The sequence below is a fragment of the Podarcis liolepis genome, assembly GCF_965112155.1.
Source record: "Podarcis liolepis genome assembly, chromosome: 2".
Lineage (NCBI taxonomy): Eukaryota > Metazoa > Chordata > Lepidosauria > Squamata > Lacertidae > Podarcis > Podarcis liolepis.
In genome coordinates this window covers 49,673,286-49,696,918 of record NC_139555.1, presented here as the reverse complement: position 1 = coordinate 49,696,918, position 23,633 = coordinate 49,673,286, and the positions used below count along the sequence as shown (strand labels likewise).

Here is a 23,633-nt window from a genome sequence, read left to right as displayed (position 1 = left end):
AGGTGCTTCGCAAAACGAATTTCCTATGAGCTTGCTTCGCAAGCCGCTAATAGCGCTAATCCGCTAATCCGTCAATGGGCTTGCTTCGCAAGACGAAAAAACCTCTAGACAAAGAGAATCACAGAACGATTCTTTTCGTCTTGCGAGGCACCACTGTATAAACTTTCCCGTCTGGAACTTGTAAGCTTTTTCTCAACAGTGACTGATATTTTATAGAATGTATTTTCTGCTGGCTTCCAAACTCCATCCAAATATAATTGCAACACTCAAGTATTGCTATTGCTATTGTTTAGTTAATTGGTACATCTTCTTTTTCTTATTCAGGAGCATATATCTCCTGCAGCGGGAAAGGGGAAAGGGATGCATGCTGCTTCCTTGCACAGTTATTGTATTTTTAGAGTCTTAGAAGATCTCTACCAAATTAGACAAAAATGAAGATTCCATCCAAGTTTGAATTTAGAAACCCAAAAGATGAAAACAATGGCAGGCAACCAGGCTGCCCCTTGTTCCTCCACTCTTGTTTCTAGAGTAGCCAGTTGAAAAAGAGGACAGGGTTCCCAGAGCTTTCCCATGGGAAGTCTAGGTTCTAAGAACAATGAAGCAGCAATTGCTCACACAGTTCTTGACACACACATTAGATGCAAGTGTGGACCACCTGGGTGATGCTCATGAACCACTGGTGATCTGAGGACCACACTTTGAGAATCCCTGTTCCAGATTGTCAGGATGTCGATCATCATCAAGCATCACTTTCATTTCCTAAAAGTCTTCTCTATGCACACCTTTGCAAATAAATACTAGATCTCAGCAACTTGGATCCAGTCTGATATGGAATAACATGAAGAAATGTACCATGAACCAGCAGGATGTCAGCACACTTTGAAGCCATTTCAACATTACAATGGCTTCCTACAATCTTGGAAATGGCTTCACAGAGCAACTGTATACCACCAATTCAACTGAAATTCCCCAGCATGACTCCAGGCATTTTCATGCCCAAGAGCAACCACAAAAATGACTGTGTGAAGTAACCATTTACAAGATTTCACAATATATTATGTGTTTGGTATATTTGCACTGCCCCCAGTAACTCTTCAGTTCCTAATGCTCCAGAATACACAATCCATTATGTGAGCCAATGTGTTATTCAGACCATGAGTTTTGTGCCCCAGTGGATTCTCTCAGTAAGGTGAAATTATTGACATTTTTCTACTGGACAGGAAATCATAATTCTGTTAATAGCTAAGTGGCCCGCAGTTCCTGAATTATAGTCCCTACTCTCTCTTTAATAAGAGAACTATTGATTCTCATTCTTTGCGTGGAAAAGCATGCCAATAAACACAGCCCAAGTCTCTTTGCTTGCTATATAGCATATCAATTACACATATATGGAACACAGAGTGTTTGTATTCATGCTACATTCTACAAAATTACTAAATGTGGTCAAAGTATGTTTCTTAATTATATGTGTGTGTGTAGACACATACACACACAGTTGTAAAAGAGTTACCGTATTTTTCGTCCCATAGGACGCTCCGTCCCATAGGACGCACCTAGTTTTTTTGGGGGGAAATAAAGGGGGGGAATTCCCTTTATTCCCCCCCCCCAAAGCAGGTCGGAGAAACAGAACCAGGTCGAGGAACAGCGGGATGGCAGCGCTGCGCCTCCCTGCTGTCCCCCGAGCTTGTGGGGCTGGCCGATGTCTGCCCCGCGCGAGGGGCGCTCTGCATCAGGGCGCCCCCCCCCTGCGGGGCGGCAGGCTGCTATCCGCAGCGTGGGGAGCCCTGCGGGGAACTCCTGCAAGGCTCCCCACGCTGCGGATGTCTGCCTGGCACGGGGGGGGCGCTCTGCTTCAGGGCGCCCCTCGCGCTGGGCAACAGGCTGCTATCCGCAGCATGGGGAGCCTTGCGGGGAACTCCTCCAAGGCTCCCCACACTGCGGATGTCTGCCTGGCGCGGGGAGCGCTCTGCTTCAGGGCGCCCCTCGCGCTGGGCAGCAGGCTGCTATCCGCAGCCTAGACATCCCTGCCGGACCTCCCGTAGGGCTGCCTAGGCTGCGGATGTGTTCCTGAAGCCTGGAGAGCGAGAGGGGTCGGTGTGCACCAACCCCTCTCACTCTCCAAGCTTCAGCAAAAGCCTGCATTCGCCCCATAGGACGCACCCATTTTTGGAGGGGAAAAAGTACGTCCTATAGGGTGAAAAATACGGTATTTTTTAAAAGGACACATTGCTCAACACAAAGCTCAATAACTTTCCTTTAAAAAGCTCAACAACTTTTTGTGTCTGGATTTTTACTTCTTAAAATATGAAAACCCTATATATATATCCCATCTTTCATCCCTGAACCCCAGGGCAGGCTACAAGTCAAATAGTCAACAAAATTGTCTCTTAAAAAAGAATCCATGTAGTCTATACCAAACTTACTCTATGTTCCTACTCTATATTCCTTCTAACACATCTATAGTCAAAGGCCTGGAAATGATGCCTTATGAGGAACGGCTAAGGGAGCTGGGCATGTTTAGCCTGGAGAAGAGGAGGTCAAGGGGTGATATGATAGCCATGTTCAAATATATAAAAGGATGTCACATAGAGGAGGGAGAAAGGTTGTTTTCTGCTGCTCCAGAGAAGCGGACACGGACCAATGAATCCAAACTACAAGAAAGAAGATTCCACCTAAACATTAGGAAGAACTTCCTGACAGTAAGAGCTGTTCGACAGTGGAATTTGCTGCCAAGGAGTGTGGTGGAGTCTCCTGCTTTGGAGGTCTTTAAGCAGAGGCTTGACAACCATATGTCAGGAGTGCTCTGATGGTGTTTCCTGCTTGGCAGGGGGTTGGACTCGATGGCCCTTGTGGTCTCTTCCAACTCTATGATTCTATGATTCTATGATTCCTACAATCCTAAACCCTAAATAGAGACCAGTGCAGGGATGTACCGTATTTTTCCATCTATAAGACGCCCCCGTGTATAAGACACCCCCTATTTTGGGAAACTCGGATTTCAGAAAATGGCCTCGGCACTATCCGTGTATAAGACACCCCCTAATTTTTGACATAATTTATTAGGAAAAAAGCCTAGTCTTATACACGGGAAAATACGGTATATAGGATTGTCCTACCTAATGGGAAGTAAATGCCTTTGAATTCAAACTGCATTTAATTCTTGGCAAACTTTCTTTAAATTGCACTGTTAATCACCTTTCCCTACACCTCAGTTTTTTATGCGTGCAACATCAGAGCCACCACCTTCCAATGATGCATTTCAAGTAGTCCGACATGATTAGGATTACTGTCATTTTAGTGCTTTAGATTACAATATATCAACTGGCAGTAAGATTATCTGGAGATGTCTGCACCAGAAGAACACACCTCAACCACCTTTCCCCTGACTTGGTTGATAACAGGACATTAATCTTTATTAAAAGAGAGGCTCTTAAAAACTGTAGGCTACGCTACCTTTGCATATACACACTTTTTATATAAAAAGAAAAGAAGCTTTGCTCTTAATAAAAAGAAAGCAGCTCCTACACATAAATGCCCCCCCCCATCCTGTCCTACTTGTTAATTCCTTATGCTGTAGTCAGGGCACTCTTCAAGTAATTTCTCAGATCACAAATCATTTTGGGAAAACACACTGCTCAACTACCAGGTTTTCATAAACCACCCCACACAACCCTTAACACATAAAATTTACAGAACATTTTTAAACAAATGTCACATTGGAGAGATGATTGTCTTTCCAAACAGCAGCTACATCAATACAAGATTATAATGGCAAGAGGTCTGATCTGCTGGTCGATGTAAGACCTGAGCGGTATGCTAAAACTCTGACCAATACTGGCTATGTCTGATAAGTGATGAGTGTCTGGGGATGTTATGGTTCTGACTACTGATGCTGTGCCCTGACAAAGGTATTTGCGAGCTGGTTCAAGGTCCTCAAGTGGCAGATAGATTGGCACTATCAGACTTGCCAATAACAGATTATTCAAAAGAAAAACAAATGAGTTCAGATTTGTGACCTTTTCTTCTACATAAACCAGAAGCCTCCAGGATCTGGCCTATGCCCCCAACCAAGTTAATTTGTTTCTCAGGAATTCATGGAATGTGTGAGTAGTATGAGACTGGTAATTATCCTGCATTTACCTTGACTCCATTTAGAAACAGATTGCCTTACACAAGGACAAAGAAAGACCTAAACTAACAAAACGGGGAGCTAAAATGGCATTTCTACAGATTTATATGCCAAATGATGTTGGAGTGTGATTGATTTTTCAATCAGAAATGACTGAGTAGTTCACTGAGCTACTCCTCAGAACGCAAGGCTTTCCAAAATGCAAAAGGCAATACAAAATTGTCCAAAGCAAAGGGTACAAAGAACAGAAACGTTAACAAATGTGTTTCAGTCTTAGGTATCTACTGTGAAAACCACAGCCTTGTACTTAACTGTCTCCTCCTACTCTGCCATGTCTAGCAGTGCTTATCCACATCATAAATGCACAGCGTATTTCCCAAGCAATACCCCACAATATTGGCTGATGACAATGGAGGCTGCTGTGTCATCAGAACACAAGTAAGAACAGAGTAGGAATGGTGAGCTAGATCAGTAACTGCTGTTATTGGCAGTAAAACTATCTCATTTGGGCCTCAGTAAAGTTGAAATTAAAAATATAAAAATTGCTTAGTTGGATCAGATCCTTTCCTCCTAAAATGCCCTGATCATTTTAGTTTCATTTCTGTACTCTTTAAAGTTCTTTGGTATCCTTTTCAGGGGTGTAGGAAGGGGGGGTACAGGGAGTGCAGTCCGCCCTGGGTGTCATCCTTGAGGGCGGATGACAAACTAGCACACCACAGGGGGATTATCGCGGGGCCTGGCCTGCAGCGCAACCAAGCCACACGTCTCTCCTGGGAGTGACGTGGTGGCTTGGGCCCCATGCCGCCAGAAACGGCAGCGTGTGGCTTGCGTCCACCAGGCGGACTCTGTGAGTGGATTGCCACACCAACCCCATGGGCAGATCACCGTGCCGCCCCCGTGGGCAGATCGCTCTGCCCCCCGCCGCTCCAGGTGCCGGAGCAGCTAGCTACGCCCCTGATCCTGTTGCTTTTTGAGATTGAATGCCTAGAACTGTGCACTGCATTCAAAATGTGTCTTTACCATAGATTAATCTAATGATATTCTATGTTATTTGCCATTAGGAAAGAGAAAAAGCAGGAATATCTGAAATGAGCTGCAATTGCATTTTCTGTTCCTTGCTGTGCAAACCAACATGGAACAAATATTGGGCGGTGGGATACAGTACCTTGCTCTCTCTTGGTGGGCAAATATACTCAACTGATTTCTGTGGATGTGGTATATTAGTATATAAAAATTATTAGAACATTAAAAAAGTTATTGTCTCAAATTTAATAGTTATCATTTTAGTCATCTGATGTAATCATATTCAACTCTTAAAAGTTTGCCATTAATCTACATGAGATGGATCCAATTCATTTAATTAATTAAGTGCCTGAACTAGTTAGTGATCCATCTTTTTAAAAAAGAAGAAGCTAGCATATGAAAGGGGGGGGGAAAGGATGAATACCAATAGGAACAAAGGCATTTTTAAAAATGTGATAAGGGGCAAGTTCCATCGACTCCCACTAAAGCATGCTATTCTCCCAGTTATCCTCTGACAACCAAGGTTAGGTCAGATTAGTCACAACTGCCACTGTATAGACTCTGAACATATTGTCAGACTCAGGAACGACGACAGCATGGCACAGAAGCTACAGCACGCTCAAAAACCAGGATGTCAGCCTGCCATGTGCCACACGATCCTGGTTAGTCAGTTGCATTTTAGGGCACAGCCAAAAAAACACACACTTCTGTTCTGTTATTGGAAAGGTAGTAGACAGAGTCTGTTTTCTAAAAGTCCCACCAGCTCCAGCCAACACAACTAATAGTCATGCATGATGGGTGTTATAGACCAACAACATCTGGAGAGCTACAAGTTTCCCACTCCAGCCTCACAGGCTGAGGAGATGCATTTTTCTCTGCCTTCCAGTGGTTCGTGTGTAAAACTCCCAAACTGCTTTTTGAAAAGCAGTTTTAGACGTCTGTGAATCAGAACCTGAGAGGAAATACTTTTAAATCAAATCTGTATATGTACACAAGAGTGAATTTGGAGGGTTTTGTGGCGGGGGGTGGGGGGTGGGGAGTCGGAGGAAATCTGACAGAAGCAAAATGCATTTCTATAAGGCTAGCAAAATCTCTCAGAGTTCTGCACTTCCAGTGCACACCCATCTAGATTACATCCAGTAGTTATTATCTTTTAAATCACTTTTACTACAGGCAGTATCTTCTATGTGGGGTTTTTCTAGGTCAATCTCATTCAAACTGAGGTGCAAAGCACATATATTTAAATAAAATAAAAAAGCACTGAGGAAGTAGATCAGCCCCAATTCCATAGAAATATTCCCCAAAGCTCCACTGATGTCACATTTGCTGTATTCTAATCTTCTCCACTGAACTCCAAAGGAAAAAACTGCCAAGCAAAACTTGATACCCTGGGAACACTCAATTGCCTATGTTGCAAAAAGAAGCATACATAAAATCTGGCCATTTCAGGTCTTGAATAATTTACAGAGTAATCCTACCTTCCTGGGTGGGCAAAGCCAATTGCTGCATCTGCTGCTGCTGCTAAGCAATGTGGAAGGTGAGTGAAGACTTTTCCTGGGGGTTTTCCATCCTTTCCTTTCTTTTTCTTTTTAAGAGTCTATCTCATTGATCGCAATGGGAAGGAATTAACCCCACCATCTCCAGGGCCTCTAGGGAACAGGAAATGAGGGCGCTTTGGAGTTTATAGATCCACAACCTTCCCCCACATACTCCCAGCATGCCCCTGGAATGCCCTGTTTCTGGCTCTGCAACACATGAGGAAGTGTTAGCATGTCGGCAAGAGTTACGGCTCCATTCTGCTGCCACACTGAGGAAGCTACTCTTTTCAAAGAGGGAGATCTGCAGTATCCTTTGAGTGTAGGCTTGCTCCCTTAACCACAGGTATTACTCTGGAGTCTATTTAGCTAAGTACCTTATACGTTTCTGTTATCAATCGGTTCTTCAATGTGTGGAGAAGGAGTGTTTAGCAGACCACTGGAGAGCAACTCTCTAGGGTTCATCACTCTGATGTTTTTTCTTCTATACTAGACATTCCCCAAAGCCCAAATCATCAAATTTTAGGGTTTACAGTTGCTGACTTGGAGCTACAAACATGAATACTTTAAAATAAGAGATTAAGTGGCTGGATGTTTAGTTCTTTATAACCACTGAATGTATAATTCTTTGTATAAGGCAAACCTTTACTATTAGTTTTATAAAAGATATGGATACCAGCCAGGAGCTGGTGTGAGGGACCTTGCTACAAAAGCCATTGAACAGCTGTCATGTAATCACATTCCATCAGTCTCTACTTCGTTTTGCCAGATTTAACTCACAGTGTACCAAACTCCTAGAAATCATCTTTGCAAACAGTAAACAGATTGGTAGTGTGTTTGGTTACTGCAGAGCAGCAGTCTGCTCAAAAACCTCTCTTCTAGCTCAAATCAAAACAGTAGGAGTTTGGAACAGAACACTGCAATGATTTGAAAGGCCACAGCATGTGAATGTTTGAAAGCCCATTTTGTGTGGCTCCTCTGTTGTGATATTAACAAGTCAATGCTGCAACTCGTGTTCATAGTGGGTGGTATACTAGGGAATATCGATTGTACATGCTATTCAAGGTAACACAAGGAATTCACGCTTTTCTCCCGTCGAATTATACAATGTGTGAAACACAATATGTGTAGTACCACCAATAAATAAATAAATACACTTTAAAAATCCTAATCTGCATCAGTTTATCCTGTGCTGGCTGCCAAGAAAGCACACATTTGGAGATCAGAAATGTGTAAATTAAGTACTCCTGCTGTGCAGAATTGATTCTGCTTCCCGGAAGGTGGACTATAACTCAGGTCCCAAGTTCAACCACCAGTAGCTTCAATTTAAAGGTTGTAGGTAATAAGGGGAAGACCTCTCTTTAAGACACTGGAGAGCCACTGCCAGTCAGAATTAACAATGCTGGACTAGATAATTTTCAGTTTGTCACAACATCAAGTGCTACTGCATCCAACACTACAATAAATACAAATTGCCATTAGTTTCTGGTACATTGCTGCAGGGAGAAGAAGTTTTAAATTGTGCTAGCTTCTTTGAGCTAAGCAAGATTTCAGAGACCAAAGATGTGCAACTCAATAAGTTGCATGCACACCCTGCATTCCAGTTTTCCCCCTGAAGATTGGCTCTGCAACCCAGCTTCTGACCACTGAGTCTCTTCTTCCTAGGAAGGAGAGGGAGAGTGGCCAGGTGGTGGGGAAGTTAGCATAGTACAATGGCATCAGCAGGAGTGCCAGATTAGCTCGTTCACTACTTTTGCACCAACCCACCTCCCTGCTGCCTCGCCATTCCTCTCCTTCCCAGCATACAGCAATAACTCAGCTGTCAGGAGGTCATTTGAGTGTCATTTCAACCATGCCACCCACTACTGCAAATCACAAGCAAAACACTAAATTTAAAATAAACTAAGGTGTTAATGAAAAACTCACAACACGGAAACCTAGGAAGACCACAGCCATTTCAAGTTTCTGTGGATAAAGTCACCACAGCTTTCTGAGTATGTAGTCTATTTAATCCAAAACCACCATGCCCATGAGCTCCAGGGCAGGTAACTGTTTCTGGGGGAAAGGGTTCATATTTACCTATCTAATTTTTTATTCCCATGATAAGTGGGTAAAGATTATAACTGAAAGCAGGTGTGGTTTTTCCTGAAGATGTGAAAGAAAAATAGAAGCAATGTGCAGAGTGGTGCTACAGAAATGACAGAAAAGTCTTCTGTCTGCCCTTGAAATTCTCTGAAGGTGCTCAAGCGGCTGTAAGCAAAAACAGAGGAAGAACTGGCCCCCCAAAAGAAAATCCTTAGGCTGGGAAATAGGGATAGTTATTACACCAATGTATTAGTCACCCTCTGTTTTTAATTTTCTAAACGGGGCCCAGGGGCAGCTCTGCTCTTCCCCTCTGGAGAGAGTTATCTGCTGTAAATTTGCATATTTAACCATTGTTACATATGAATAATCTATAAAACAAGGCAATGTTGCAAAATGCAAAAGGCCTGCTAGGGAGGAAAATAAGTCATATTAGTATTCATTACAGACCCCATAATCACCATTTGGAGATGAATTAATCGCTAATAGCTCCATAGGCATATTTGAGGCTGTTGATAGCAAAGAAAAGTTTAAGAAGAAAGGGCTGCTGCCAGGGAGGGAATCAGTTTATGGGATCCAACCGATCAGCATTCTATGCAAGGAAGAGGAAAACATAAAAGACTGCAGTTGGGTGTTCTAGCGGAGGAGTGATTAGTACATCAACCCCAACATTGGGTGGCTGGTCTCTAAAGACAGTGCCTTTATGGGAGATATTGTGCCTCTAACTTAAGGTTACCAGATTTTTTTCAATAAATCCGGGGATACATTAATTAATTAATTACTACACGTTTGGGGCGTTGATGCTGCAGCGATGGTAGTGGCAGAGGGGCGGCCGCCGCCGCCTTGACCTCAACCGCCACGTTTCCGCTTCCTCCAAGGTTTCTATCTCCTTTCTCCGTGAGCCTGAGTTGTTGGTTCTTCGGTGGTGGTGGTGGGGAAGCGGTGTGTGATGGGTCAGGCATGGAAAGTGAAGGAGGAGGGCCGAGAGTTGCGGTGGCGAGGCTTGGGCAGCGCGATGCCTCCCTTCCCATTGGAGCAGCCCCAATCCCACTCCTACTTGCATGCAAGCAGGAGGGGGCGGGGATCCCTCAGCTGGGAAGGGAGGCTTCCCGTTGCTTAACTGAGAGATCCCTGCCCCCTCCTGCTTGCATGCAAGCTCTGATAGGCAGCATGAAGCCTCCCTTCACAGCTTAGTTGCTGGGGTCAGGGAAGGTGGAGGCAGCCCGGCAGCTGCATCTTAGAGCCCCTGCACCACCATCATATGGGGACTTCCGAGCAGCTCCTGAAGCCAGCCAGAGCCAACTACTTCGGGCTGCTGAGACTGCCACTGCTACATTTCCTGGGGATATTAGATGAAATCCTGGGGCATTCCAGGGAATGGAATTTGTCCGGTGACTTATTCGCAAATCCGGGGACTGTCCCCAGGAAACGGGGACGTCTGATAACCATACTCTAACTGCAGTAGAGGCAACCCTGTACTTTACAAATATCTCTCTCAATGAATGGCTGCCAATGAGAAAAAGTAGAATGCTATACCTGGAGATACTTTTGGAGTGAGAGCAAACATTTGTCTCCTGATTGTCTACCTGGCCTCCAAGGACAGTGGTATGGCAGGGATCCATGTGTCCCTGCTGCCACAGTTGCAGAAAAGGGGGGCAGGAGGAGTGACCAGCCACAGGTGCCACAGAGCTGCATAGTGGGGGCGGGCACTTCCGGGCTCCACTGCTCCCTTTCCCCCCTCCCTCGCCTTCCCTCTTTATCGGTGGGAGAGCATGTGCCTGTGCCGCCACTCCCTGAACCCACTCAGGCTCAGGCATCGTCCTTACTGGCACCACCAGGAGGCAGAGGCAGGTGACAGGCGAGAGCAAGCAGCCTCACAAGTGCCTGGGAGCTGCACAAAGCCGCTTCTCTCTTGGCTGCAATGCACTCAGTACCCCTTAAGCACCTATATACTCAGGTATTCATGGGTTACTGTTCCCGAGTAACGGGCTGTGTTTTGGAAGTTGAGAACAAATTAACAGGGCAAGTCTTTTCTCTCTCCCTCTGCCCCCTCCCACCTTTCCACATCTCCCTGCTTAACTCTTTCCTGCCTTGCTGTGATTCGGGGATTTTTTAAACGTGGAATTTTGTGAAGCACTTACCTAGATTTGGGAAGGTTTAAGATGGCAGCCCTCATCTGACCATACCACCAACTCCCTATGGCTGAGGGGACCAAAAATGGAATGGGGCTAAGCCCCCCCCCCCATATTGAGGGGCAAGCATCGCTGCGCCTGGCCTTACCGGGCCTTCCCGTGCCTGCAACGAGCCCCATTGGGCTTTCACATGCCTGTAGCAGGCCATGAGAAGGCCCAACAGGGCTTGTTGCAAGAATGGGGGGAGCGCCTATGATACCACCTAAATCCACCGTACTTGAGCAGTATTATAGCCGTCCACAGAAGCAGCATGCAGGTATGATAAATTACATTCTCCCTTATTGCTCCTGCTTTGCTCTATTTTTGGGTGCTTTTGCCTGGCAGGAATAGGTGCTTGAGCTCTGTCTGTGGTTGAAGCTAGATAAACAAAAGAACATGATGAGGCATTAAGTAAAGCAAAGAAGAGGTGGAGTCTAAGATGACAGGAACTGAGTTCCTTCCCACCGCTTGGGAAGTGGGAGGAAAAGAAGGGAAGGACAGTCGGAGCAGAGGGGAGGACCATGGCAAGTTGGCGAGACTCCCGGATGTGAGAGGGGCAGCAAACTCAGTGACCGCCCCGGGCGGCAAAAGCCCTAGCTATGCCACTGCCTGCTGCACAGAATTCACAGACACACAAACACACACACAGCAACATACACAGGCTTCCAGCAGAGTACAAGTTATCCTTATTCACCCCAAGCCCACTTGTCATAATGATTGGCATTTCATAAGTATAATTATAAATTGTGCGACAGCTTAGCCTTCAACACTTCTTCAGTGGCTATAATAATTCACATTTTTATCGACTGTCACAGCAAGTGTCAGAATTCCAGAAATCTGCAAATGATTTTCAAGGTTTTCTCAAAGGCTTTGGCAGGGTTTTACTTGCTAGAGCACTGGCAGGACACAAATATGTCCAAGATGCGCACATGGGTGTTTTTGCATTTGTTCCTAGCTACACTGTGTTGCCAAGGCCACCTCACATAATAATATTGTATTTGCACCAGCTAGCCTGTGGTCTGAATGTATTTTGATTAATTTAGCATCTACCCATGAATCCTCTGGTATCTTTCAAATGGAAGCCGGATGAGTAAGAGATCCTATACAGAAAACAACACTACAGTCTCACAAGGAATGGCGGTAATGAGGCTCTTCATAAATAGATTTTATACAACTGCCCTCAAAATTGTCAGAATTAAATGGAAAACTGTTTCACTCCCCAATTCAAAACCCTAATTTTCCCCATCCAGCTGAATACAAAACTATGTCATGCTGTTGAACAGAGAAGTTTGCCTTAAAAATCTCATAGAAAGGTTATTGCTGCCTCTTAAATTCTATAGGATTTTAAAGGTTAAGATTTGAATATCTAAGCTCTCCGACTCTCACTCAGCAGCCTCAATCTTCACTGTGCAGTTTGAAGCAGCATTAATCAGCCTGAAATAACAAGACTCTTGCAGGCAAAATGATTTCTTTATTTCACTTTAATTATAACATACAAGCTTAATGCTGAGAATCTGACAAATGGGCAAGCAGGAGGAATTGTTGCTTTAAGGGCAATTATGGCCAGATAGAGCGATATATTATACCTCAATGACACAAAAACTCGTCTTGATCAGCTATAACAGAAGATGTGTGCTGTGATTAAACCAGATTTCATGTTGTTTGAAAAGAAATATGCAGGTGTTTGAATGAACCATGCACTGACCATATTCTGAAAGCGGCGTTTGCTTTGTGGCACCCCCGTTGACAAGTACCACAATACATACATAGCACAGCCTTCTTTCAGCACCTTTACCATTAGTATTCCAGGTGAAATAAAAATGCCTGTCTTTTCAAGATGCTATTCATAGGGCAGAACTACACACTGTGCAGAAAATAGAGCTACTGCCCCAAATGGACCCCTGGGTTGAGTTTTGCACCTCTGCCTCTAACATCACAAAGCCTGTGTCCATATATTACTGTGGCAAGGGCTGCTGCTCAGTAGTGGATCTACTGCTTTGCAGGCAAAAGGTATCTGGTTCAACCCCTGGCATCTCCAGGCAGGGCTGGAGAAGACTTCTGTCTCAAACCCTTTGGAGCCACTGCCCCTCAGTATAGACACATCCAAGTTAGATGGACCAATAGGAAGCTTCCTATGTTCGTAATGTGTGTTTCCCTGACCATGGCAGGATATCAAGCAGCATGCGATGGTGGGTGGACACACCACAAGGAAAATTATAATGGCAGTAATGCCCCCTTAGCTGTGGAATTATCTTCACCTCAAGGGCATGGGAAACACTAACATCTGTTTTCCTATGAAGTTGATAAATAAAGTCTAGGCTATTCAAGATATGGGATGAGTTGGACCACTGCTGTTATCTGTGGTGGTTGTAATATTCATAGAATTCTTTGTTGTTTTATGGTTGCTTCTTTGTATAATAGATTGTTAGATATTAATGTAGGCAATCACTCTATGGTTCTTTTGTAATGAAAATTGGTCTAAAAGTGGTCAGTCAATCAATGAATAAAGCTGCATGCTATGGGGGGAAACTCAACACCACCCTCGTGTTCCACATAATGTGTAGCTCTACCCTTAGGGCTAAGCTAGATGCACCATTTATAAGGCTGGTGTCTCTTGTGGGTTTTTCTTTTTAAATAACAGAAATCGGGACTACAGTGTGGAGAGAACAATGGTGGCTGATCCTTAGAGAAAGTGAGGCATTACCCCACCAACCTCATTGTCTCCAACCAGCCAGCCTGCCTTCTTACTTACAACAAGTCTGGAATGTGACACAGCTTGTCAGCATCCTCCTCCTCAGTCTCAGTGTTGCCTAGGTGCAACTCAGTGGGGAGGAGGGGAGGGAGAAAACTCAGATTAGTGGGCTCTACCTGTCTTTGGTTCTGGCTCCACCACCTGTTGGCCTCCCTGCATTCCACCCTATCAGTTCAAATGGGCCTTAGCCACTGTTGGGAGGTAGGTTTTTAACTCGTTCCAAAGCTGTTGCTTGCCCACAAATGCATCACTGCAATGTGGTTTTTGGTAGGGAAAATGCAAGGCAGGAGGATAGGGTTATACAAAAACACACACCACTGTCTTTTTCTGGATCATCCCTCTGAAACCCTGGTGACTGCTGTTTAAAAAGGAGATAACACAAGTAAGACAAGATGGGTGGGGTATAAATAATAAAATTATATTATCAACATGTTTAATGCCACATCTAGCTTGCCCCCAATGTCTGAAGTAGAGAAAGGGATTCAGAATGTGGCTGTGTGCCAAGTGTAAATTATTGTCTGAAAAATACATTTAAAAATACATTTTCTAAAGAGACAAAACCTGCCCTCAGTATGGCTGAAAATTATCAGGAAACATTTGCTTATTAATGGAGTTGGGCAATATAATTGTGATCATCTAAATTGCTCTACTCTGAAAAAATAGATAAGTTAGAAAAGTTGGTGATGAGGGACTGGTGAGCTCTTTGTCAACAGGATCTCCCTATGCAAACAAGGATGGCTCTAAGTGCCTCTCAAAAGGTGGCTCCCAACATATGCTGCCTGGTCCTTCATTCCAAGTTCTGCTAGACTGGGGGGGGGGCATGCTTGGAAGATGTGTAACATTTGAGGGCTAGAGAAATTCTGCTGCCATTTCAGATTGTACTGCTTCTGATAAGTTTTCTAGGCACCAAACTAAGGATTTATAGGCTAATCAAGGTTACATTTATGTGAGAACAGAATTTCTGCAGCATAAAGCTCAGCTTTATGTAATTGAGGCTCCTCCATTTTTCGTTCATTCATTTTCTTCCAATTGCAGCCACTTCTCATGAAAGCGACCAAAGCAAGCCAGCATCCTCTAAGGGGCTTATGTGCTCTTCAGACATAATTATCTACACACTAGTAAAGAGCTTTTAAGAGAAGTAAAGAGCTTTTAAGACAAGATACTAAACATGCTCTTCGGTGACCTTGCCTGGTGCTCACTGTGCATGCAACTTCAGGACAATAAAACAGTGCAATTGCAGAGATCAATGAGTTCAGGCAATGGAGCAAAACAAATATGTCATCTGAGAAACTTCAGAGCCGGATCAACTGCTATATATCTTCTGCTGAACTTAATTACCCCTGGAAAATAGATTCCTCTTTTTTTAAAAAGTATGTAAAGTCAGGTGAGCAGAGATGAGGTGAAACTGAACAGTCTGGTTTCCCTATAAGCTTATATTGGCAGAAATATCAGTTGTATACCTAGGAATTATCATAAGAACATAAGCCCTGATGGATCAGATGAAATGTCCATCTAGTCTAATATCTCATTTCCCACATGGCCAATTGGATTCCTCTAGAAATCTCCTTTCCACTTCATTTCCTCCTCATCAATGGATATTCAGTCCTTTACTGCCTCTGAACATGGATATCATATAGATATCATCGCCAAAAGCCACTGACAGACTTGATTCCTATGAATTTGTCTAATTTCTCTTTAAGCCATCTAAACTACTGGCCGTGACTACATCCTGTGGCAATGAATTATAGAAATTAATTATGCATTGTGTGGAAAAGTAATTCATTTTGAATGTGATGACTCTACTGCAACCCCTTTTGTTGATTGAAATAAATTTATAATATTACGAGAGTGAGAAAAGCACTTCACGTGCCAGTGTTGTGTAGAGGTTTGAGTGCTGGAATAGGATTTGGAAGACCAGGATCTAAATCCCCACTCAACCATGAAGCTTTCTGGGAGACCCTAGGACCCTGGGAGATCTAGGAATGCTGGAGGAATCTGCTGAAAATGGACTATCAAATGGATTTCCTTCTGTCCAGTCAATACAATTCCCAATGATCCCTTGTTAGATGGCTAAGATATCCTTCTCTATTGTGTGTTCTTTATGGAACACAACAACAACAATAAAACACATATATTTCTACATCAGTGGTCAACATAAGGGAAGACAAACTTGTGCAAAATAAGCTAATAGCTGTGGAATGGAAAATACTAGAGGAAAGTGAGAGTGAATGCTGGAATTCAGGAATGTTCATACATCCCTAGACCAGCCACTGTCTCTCAGCCTAAACCACATCACAAGGTTGTTCTGAGGATAAAATGGGTAGGGGACAACCATGTGAGGAACTTTGTCAAAAACTTTTTGGAAGTTTAGTTATGGTATATAACATCTACCAGATCTCCCTGTTTGCTTGGATACTGACACCTCTGAAGAACTGCAAAAGATTAGTGAGGTAAGACTTCCGTTTGCAGCAGCCCTACTGATTCTTTTCCAAAAATACATTTTATCTTTAAAAATATGTCATCCAGTAAATAAGGACAGACATTAACTGGCCTGTAATGACTGATGTGTAAGTTTTCAAAACCATGGTGCTTACTCATTCCTAGCTTTGCACAAGCAATCCATTATTTTTGAAACAGCAGATAGCTCCAGTCAATCTATGTATATGAGAGGTTACTTTTTATGTTATGACTGAAACAGATGTGATGCAAGATATATGATCCAATATTTGAGGGCTCCAAATTTGATCAGAGCATTGGCTAGGAGTTTAACCCTCTCTCCCTTGCCATTTTACTGATATTAATCCACTCCAAACCTGCTGTTAGTCCCTGGGGGAAAATAAAAGCGTGAAACAAGTCCACCCACCCACCTGGGCTAGCAACAGATGCGGAGGGAAAAATAGATTAGGCAAACAGATCTGACAGATAAACTATCCCCATCACTGCTACTCTGATAAAAATTGGAGCCTCCTGTATCTAAGTTTTTTAAAAAATTGTTTTTTATAATGTTAAGAGGCCCAGCTACAGATGTCTCACATATGGGACTAAATTCTGCCACTGAGAGTGGCATAAAAACATAGTACTTATGGAGCATATTTCAGAATTTGAGGTGAAGGAGACAGTAAACACCATGAGGGTACATCTGATAACTGGATTCTAAAATGCTTCTTGGCATTACATGAGTAAATGTGGCAGTGTGCGTGCATGTGCATTGATTGGAATGAATATGCATTTACCATTCATTGTTGCTGAAATACTGTCCTCCCATAGGAACACCTGGGTAATTGTTAAGCAACACCCCCCAAGTGGTTATGGCCTTTCATGCAACTTGTAAATGATGGGAACAGAGCTCATATGAGAAGACTTCACTGGTTAATGTTTGAAAGCAGGAGGCATATCATTCCTTCCATTGTGCTCATGGTGGTGATTGATGTTTCTATTGTTTCTACAATAAGTCAAATTGGCCTGTTACTGCCTGGCAAGGACATTTATTTAAAAGATGCTTAACACAAAACATTCTACCTCAAAGAATTATTATCTTCAGGAGATAAATGAGAAGGGTTTTTTTCCCCTCCTGTAAAAGAAATTAAACTGGCTTCTTCTGGCCTATAATCTATGCAGTTCCTTGTATTTTTGTCTGTATAGCAGAATGTTTAAGAATGGGCTGCGGGGAAATGATTTTATTCAGCAAGCATTTGTTATATGTTGAAAATTAAATGGTCTTAATTATGAGTTCAGTAAGAGGGTAGGTGCCACCGCATTCCGTGAGCCGCCATGCTGTCTATAAGACTTCCTCTCTTTCCTTGTCCACTTTTGCTGTACTAGCTACACAAAGGGCACCAGAGTATATTAACAAAATCCCAAATGATCTGATGTTTTAGAAGTTAGTACAAATATGTTGGCCACTGATTGCAAGTTACCTCAAAATTCATTTTGGTTAGACTGCAATGATGTTGAACAGAAGATGCTCATTGAATGGAGCCACACTGACTAATTTCTGTAATTTATCTTTAGACCTTTTATACTGTCACTGAATGAATGGGTACTTGAAGCCAAGTTCCCTGGATATGCATCCAACTCCTTATATAACTATTTCCATTGCATATAAATGAATTAGACATACAGAATATGACTTATCTTAAAGATTCACATTTGTTATTCTCACTTTCCCCTTTTTCTACTGTATTTGTGTACAGTGAAATCCTGTACATGAGGGATCTTCAGTCTCTTTAGGCTCAAGAGCACATCTGGAAATCTAAGGAACTGTTATGGACACCACAAAGTACCCATTTCACAAAACAAAAGGCAAAAACCTACTCACACACCCAAAATAAAGCATAAACAACAAAAAACCAGTTACAGATAGGTAGCTGTGTTGGTCTGCCATAGTCAAAATAAAAAAATTCCTTCCAGTAGCACCTTAAAGACCAACTAAGTTAGTTCTTGGTATGAGCTTTCGTGTGCATGCACACTTCTTCAGATAGTATCTGAAGAAGTGTGCATGCACACGAAAGCTCATACCAAGAACTAACTTAGTTGGTCTTTAAGGTGCTACTGGAAGGAATTTTTTTATTTTAACAAAAAACCAGTCCTTCCTAAATAAAAAGGCCCCCAAACAACCAAAAATGTTAACAACCCCCATTTCACTTAACGATTTAAAAAATGGGAGTGACAGGGGGCCTTAGTAGGTGGCAAGGGGGGTGTCTGAGGGTGATGCTGTGCCATTGGGCAGCATGTTGGGAACCCCAGCTGTGCATGTTTATTCAGAAATAAGTCCCATCATGAAACTTATTTCCAGGTGATCTCCCATCAAGGCTGCAGACAGAGTCTGTCATGCTTAGCTTAGCTTTGCAAAGGTTTGCATCACCATGTGACTTCCAAGACAATGCCAGGAACCATGCCATAATTGGGACTAAAGATATCAAATTAATACCTTCCAACAGGAATTTAATGTATGGAGGATATCATTCTCTTCTTTAACAATTCATCAAAGTTACAACTTGTGAGGCAATTTCTCCCCTAATCAGATTCAAAGGTGGTTTCTGCTCACTTGGCTATGTACTGTATCATTGGCAGAGATAAATAAAGGACAAGCAATTCCTTTCAGTATCAGAAGGAAGAAAAAAAGTTGATCTATTTACTCCATGGCAGCCTGGGCAATACATCACTTTGATCTAAATCAAATTCATATTGATGTTTTACTCAAACCGTATTAAAATGAATCCCAGTTGCTAGAGATACATGAAATATTTAGAGGGCACAAAGGATATTTCCTTCCCAGTAAATATGCTTCTCTTTGCAGAACAGTGAGGTTAAGAAATAGAAATTGGCTCTTTAAAAAAGGGGGAAAGGAAAGCTGGATTGAATATGCTTTTAATTCCATGTTTGAACCACTCTGAGTTGGTGGATTCTACCATATGAGACAGGAGTGCCTGGTGTGCTCTGGTCCATGGGGTCACGAAGAGTCGGATGACTAAACAACAACCACCATATGAGTGTTTACACCAACAAGCCGGGTTAACGTTAATCAAGCTGCACACACAAGTACAGAGAAGGCTGCCAGGTTACTGTATGCAGCTGTTTCACCCACTGTGAGTTGTCAGTGTGGCATGCAAAAGTAGCCAATAATTGCCATTAAAAGTAACCAATTACCACATTTGAAAACCTGAGTAGAAAGCAGGGAGGAGTAAGAGACTTTGTGCTGGACACCAGGGGGTGGCTTTTTTCCACCTGCCTTGCCCCATCCTCCAACCCTAGGAGCCTTCAGAAGGGAGATGCTGCCAGAAGGACAACTGTTGTTTAATAAATAGATATATGTTTAGTTAAATGTTTCTTTATGTCAAATGAATTGTTACATGCTGATTTTTTTTAGTGTTATGTTGCTGTGATATTACATGGCTTACTACATATTGCTATTGTATTATTGTATTTATTTATTATTGTACTTATTCTGTGAAACTTTGAGCACAGATTCATCTGTGGAGAATGCAATTTATGAAGAAAATTACAATGGCAAAGTTCTTTTCTGCACCACACATAAACTGAACAGGACATTCTGCAAGGGCAGAGTGGTGGTGGCTTAGTAAAGGTATGCTGTTAAGACTTTTTCTTTTTTATGCCGGAGGAATAGATCATGAGGCGCATGTACTTGCTGGGGAAGGGACTCTGGGCCACTCTTCAAATCCCCTTTTATGTTTTGTTTTGTTTTGTTTTTCTCCAGAATGGGGGCATTGCGGGGCTGTTTCTTATCTCTTTCCAGGGTGTCTACCGCCTGCTTCTGGAGTTGGAGGCACTCTGTTGTGATAGCAAGTCAAGACTCCTCAGTGAAATATGCATAGTGCATAACTGGGGATGGACCAATCCATCCATTTTGGTTTCACTTTCTTATTCTCACAATCTTAGTTTAGTTCTCTGTACTTCCAAAGCAGTGTTGCTTTGTTTTTAAAACTCTCATGAAAATCCATTGGCATTTTATTGTTTAAATCTTAGTTCTCAGTTAGTTCATAAGTTTATTGTTGTAGCCTAAGGCCATGACAAACTCGTAGCAATACTGTTAATAAAATAATACATTTTAGGGTGAATTTATCCTAATATACATATTTTTGTACACACTTTTGCCTAATATACACATTTTCCCAATGTTTTGTATTATAATTATGTTGCTTTCACTAATATATGCATTTTAATACACACTTCACCCAAGTACATGATTTCTTGTGTACATTACTTGGCTGGAGAAGTGCACTGCAAACTCAGAGAAATGTGAATTTCGAAGGGTTGCTGCATTTTGGTTCATGTACTGCTTTGGAAAGTTGATTTAGGTAGTTTTACCTTCAAATGTGAATTAAATTGAATCCCACTCACCCCCATTCCTACATACAGCTGCCATTAACACCACTGGAAAATGCACAGGCTCAGATCGAGAGACATCTTGTGCATACAGAAGGATCTTCTTGTGATATTTCCCTATCCCGTTCCAACCATTTGTGCCCTATAAGGAGTGGCTTTTCAAGGTGCAAAAGTCTGTAATGAGGGAGGAGCCAGGAAAGCCCTGTTGCAAGCACAGAGTTTTGCTCATCTGCCTATGGATCCATGCCATGGATTTGGGAGAATAGGAATATGTATGTTGGATTAGTGTTGCTTCAGAAACACTAGGATTGACAGCTTGCTTCTCTTAAAGTCTTACTCAAGTTCATGAATTTTCAGCTTGAATTTTATTTTTCAATAACTTTCCTGCATGCTTTTAGAAAGCTTCAGGTCCCCCACCTGCTGTTCATCCTTTTAACAAGCCTTCAGGTAGTGCTGTTTCATTACAAAATGACTTGGGACACATCACAGCATGCCTTGTGTTAGAAATTGTAACCTTAGCTGTCAGTGAAAAGTGTGATGAAACAAACTTTTTTTTCTTTGAAAAATGTCGAAGTAGAACTAAACCTAGCACTTCAGCGTTCTTATCCACTGTATTAGTGCCTCTCTCAATTACATCCAATGTGATTTCCTAATTGTTTAAGCGTCAAAGGCCATAATAGCTTAAGAAAAACAAAATGCAACCATATCAGTTCACATTATTAGTCTGCTACTAGATATAAAAATATACCGCAGTATGTGCTATTTGGCCAAGTTGCCCCTTTATAACATATAAGTGGGCAGAATCGTGGCAGCATCCAAAGCCACAAGCCAGAACTCCTTACACTGCAGCATTTCCTGAGAGTCCCCCCAATGCTTTGTCTTCTCCAACTTTACCAGAATGGAACATGCCATTGGGGAAATATCCTGAAAAGTGCAAAAAAAAAAAAAATGGTCTCAGTGTTTAGACACACATATCTGCCCCCCACCTCAGGCATGTGGCCCAATACTGCTTCAGGTATTATACCAGTAAGTCTGGAAAAGAAGTTGTTGTGGGAAGGTTTCTCTGGAAACACTCCCTCAATTCTGTAAGTTTGGGAAGGTAGGGCAGCTCTGGAGTAACCTGGTTAGTTGAAACATCATTTTTTATTTAATGGCTCTCCAATGGGAATATGGGTCTGATCCGAGATGAAAGCAGTCACAGACTTCAGAAATCAGATTCCAGCTGCATCCTTATTTTCAGATACTGCTCCACCATTAAAAGTGTATCCAGGAAATACTTTGACTTTTGTGCAATCAAAAATCCCATTGCAAAAGCAGATTATTCATTAAATTAATCTATACCATTTCATCACTCTCATTTACGCTGTACTCTTTATCACTCTTAGGATGCAATACTCATTCAAAGCCACCTGTTCAAAGCCTTTAAACATTTAAAATTTCTAAGCACGTTGTCTATGCAGATTTCTCCAGTGAATGGTACCTGTACTGCAGCATATTTGGAAGGTCAAAACTCATGTTCAAAATCCTAACTAAAACTAATGTTCCATGTCATCTAGCATAGTTTTAAGCATTTTGCTGGTTTGCAGGATAATCTTTCCTTCCTACGGGAGGGAGGGACTTTATTCATACAACATGGCAAGGGGAAACAGCATATGTCTGGAAAGATATTATGATCAAATGTGGAATGCCAAATTGCTGCTAGCACTGGAAATGAAAATCCAGCTTTTGAATATTAATTGGGTACGTTAATACCGTACGGGATAGAATCACAGAATTGTAGGGCTGGAAAGGACCACAAGGGTCATGTAGTCCAAACCTCTGTAATGCAGGAGTCTTTTGTCCAATGTGGGGCTTGAATCTACAACCCTGAGATTAAAAGTTTCATGCTCTACTGACTGAGGATTTCATTTCACTTCTCTTTTAACTTGTATACCACCATTCAAATCTACGAAACCATTCAATATTAGTATACATAAGGCAGTTTACAAAGAACACCTTACAATAATCTGATCTGATCCAATACAAAAAGTCATAATAAAACCTAACTTTAAAATAGAACAACTTGTATCAAATAAACTAATATTCAATAATCTGTTAGAATAGTACACAATAAAATAAACTCAGAACATCAGCAAATAATAATTAAACAGAAATTCACACTTAGCCATTACAATATATAATTATTAAACTATGATTAATAAAAATAACTGCAAGTCACAATTTATAAAATACCACAATACATACAAAACTATGTAAGAGGATCAAATTGAAAAACAAACAGACAACTCACAAAATGATTATTTAAATCCCAGAACTCCTCTTCTCCCTTCTCAGCTGCTTCTGCTGTTCTTAAATTCAGCGCTACTTTTCAAGAAAAAGAGGGGCTGGAATTTACCATTAACACCTCCCTTGTTTTGTTATAATGCCCCCCCCCCCCCCATGATGGGTGCTGGAATTGAGTTTTGGTGAGTTCCAGCTGATAAAGCCCTGCTTGAAGTCATGGCCTGGGAGAGGCTAATTGCTCAGCTGGACTTGATTAAGAGTGGTGGAGGGGAGGCTCTTTCCCCTTCTTTGCACTTCCTCACTGGGGAAGCTGACTTCTGCTGAATTATATATTTACCCAGTTCTCCCCACATCAAATGGGTCTGTGACATCCATTGAGTAGAAAGTTAACACTACTGATCCTCAAGAGTTGGATTACCATAGATAAATTAAGAAATCCATGATAATTCAGGTATTCTGGAAGTTCATACAGAATAACACATTTAATAAGGATAGCATGTCGAGTTTTGCATAAGCCACTCTGAAAGTTTATGTGTTAAAGTAAAACCACACTGCGTGGGACAGTTGTGTTCCCATTAACAGGCCCTTTTGCACAAGGTCACATTCCAAGTAGTTTGATGTAAGATTGCCTGGAGAAATCGAAAAGACTGCCTGCTGGAACTATTTGCTCTCTTCAGAGACTGCCTGGCTCAATCTGCTGAGAAGAAAAGCATTTTGGAGTCTGTGCAACTAATTCTTCATGACTCAGGGAGCGAGCACCTAATTTGTGCAGGAAGCAAGCTAGATTATTTGATGCAGCAAGACCCAGCCAC

The 23,633-nt window shown here is 42.2% G+C and overlaps 1 protein-coding gene and 1 long non-coding RNA gene across 11 annotated transcripts in view; one reads left to right on the top strand and one right to left on the bottom strand.

Moving 5' to 3' along the window:
• Positions 1-23,633, bottom strand: part of KCNIP1 (potassium voltage-gated channel interacting protein 1) — a 565,439-nt gene that overhangs the window by 177,026 nt on the left and 364,780 nt on the right. For 2 of the 10 annotated variants that reach the window (XM_083482875.1, XM_083482868.1), the window contains exon 1: positions 6,631-6,832. The exons of the other annotated variants lie outside the window; for them this stretch is intronic. In XM_083482875.1, coding sequence (XP_083339001.1) covers positions 6,631-6,661 — 31 coding nt within the window. In that variant the 5' untranslated portion in view covers positions 6,662-6,832. Of the gene's footprint in view, positions 1-6,630; positions 6,833-23,633 lie in introns of those variants that run through there. 10 annotated transcript variants of the gene reach the window in all.
• On the top strand, positions 6,953-21,369 carry LOC310697082. Its single transcript, XR_014520925.1, has 3 exons — positions 6,953-7,033; positions 19,660-19,777; positions 20,572-21,369. It is a non-coding gene; the product is annotated as an uncharacterized lncRNA (long non-coding RNA).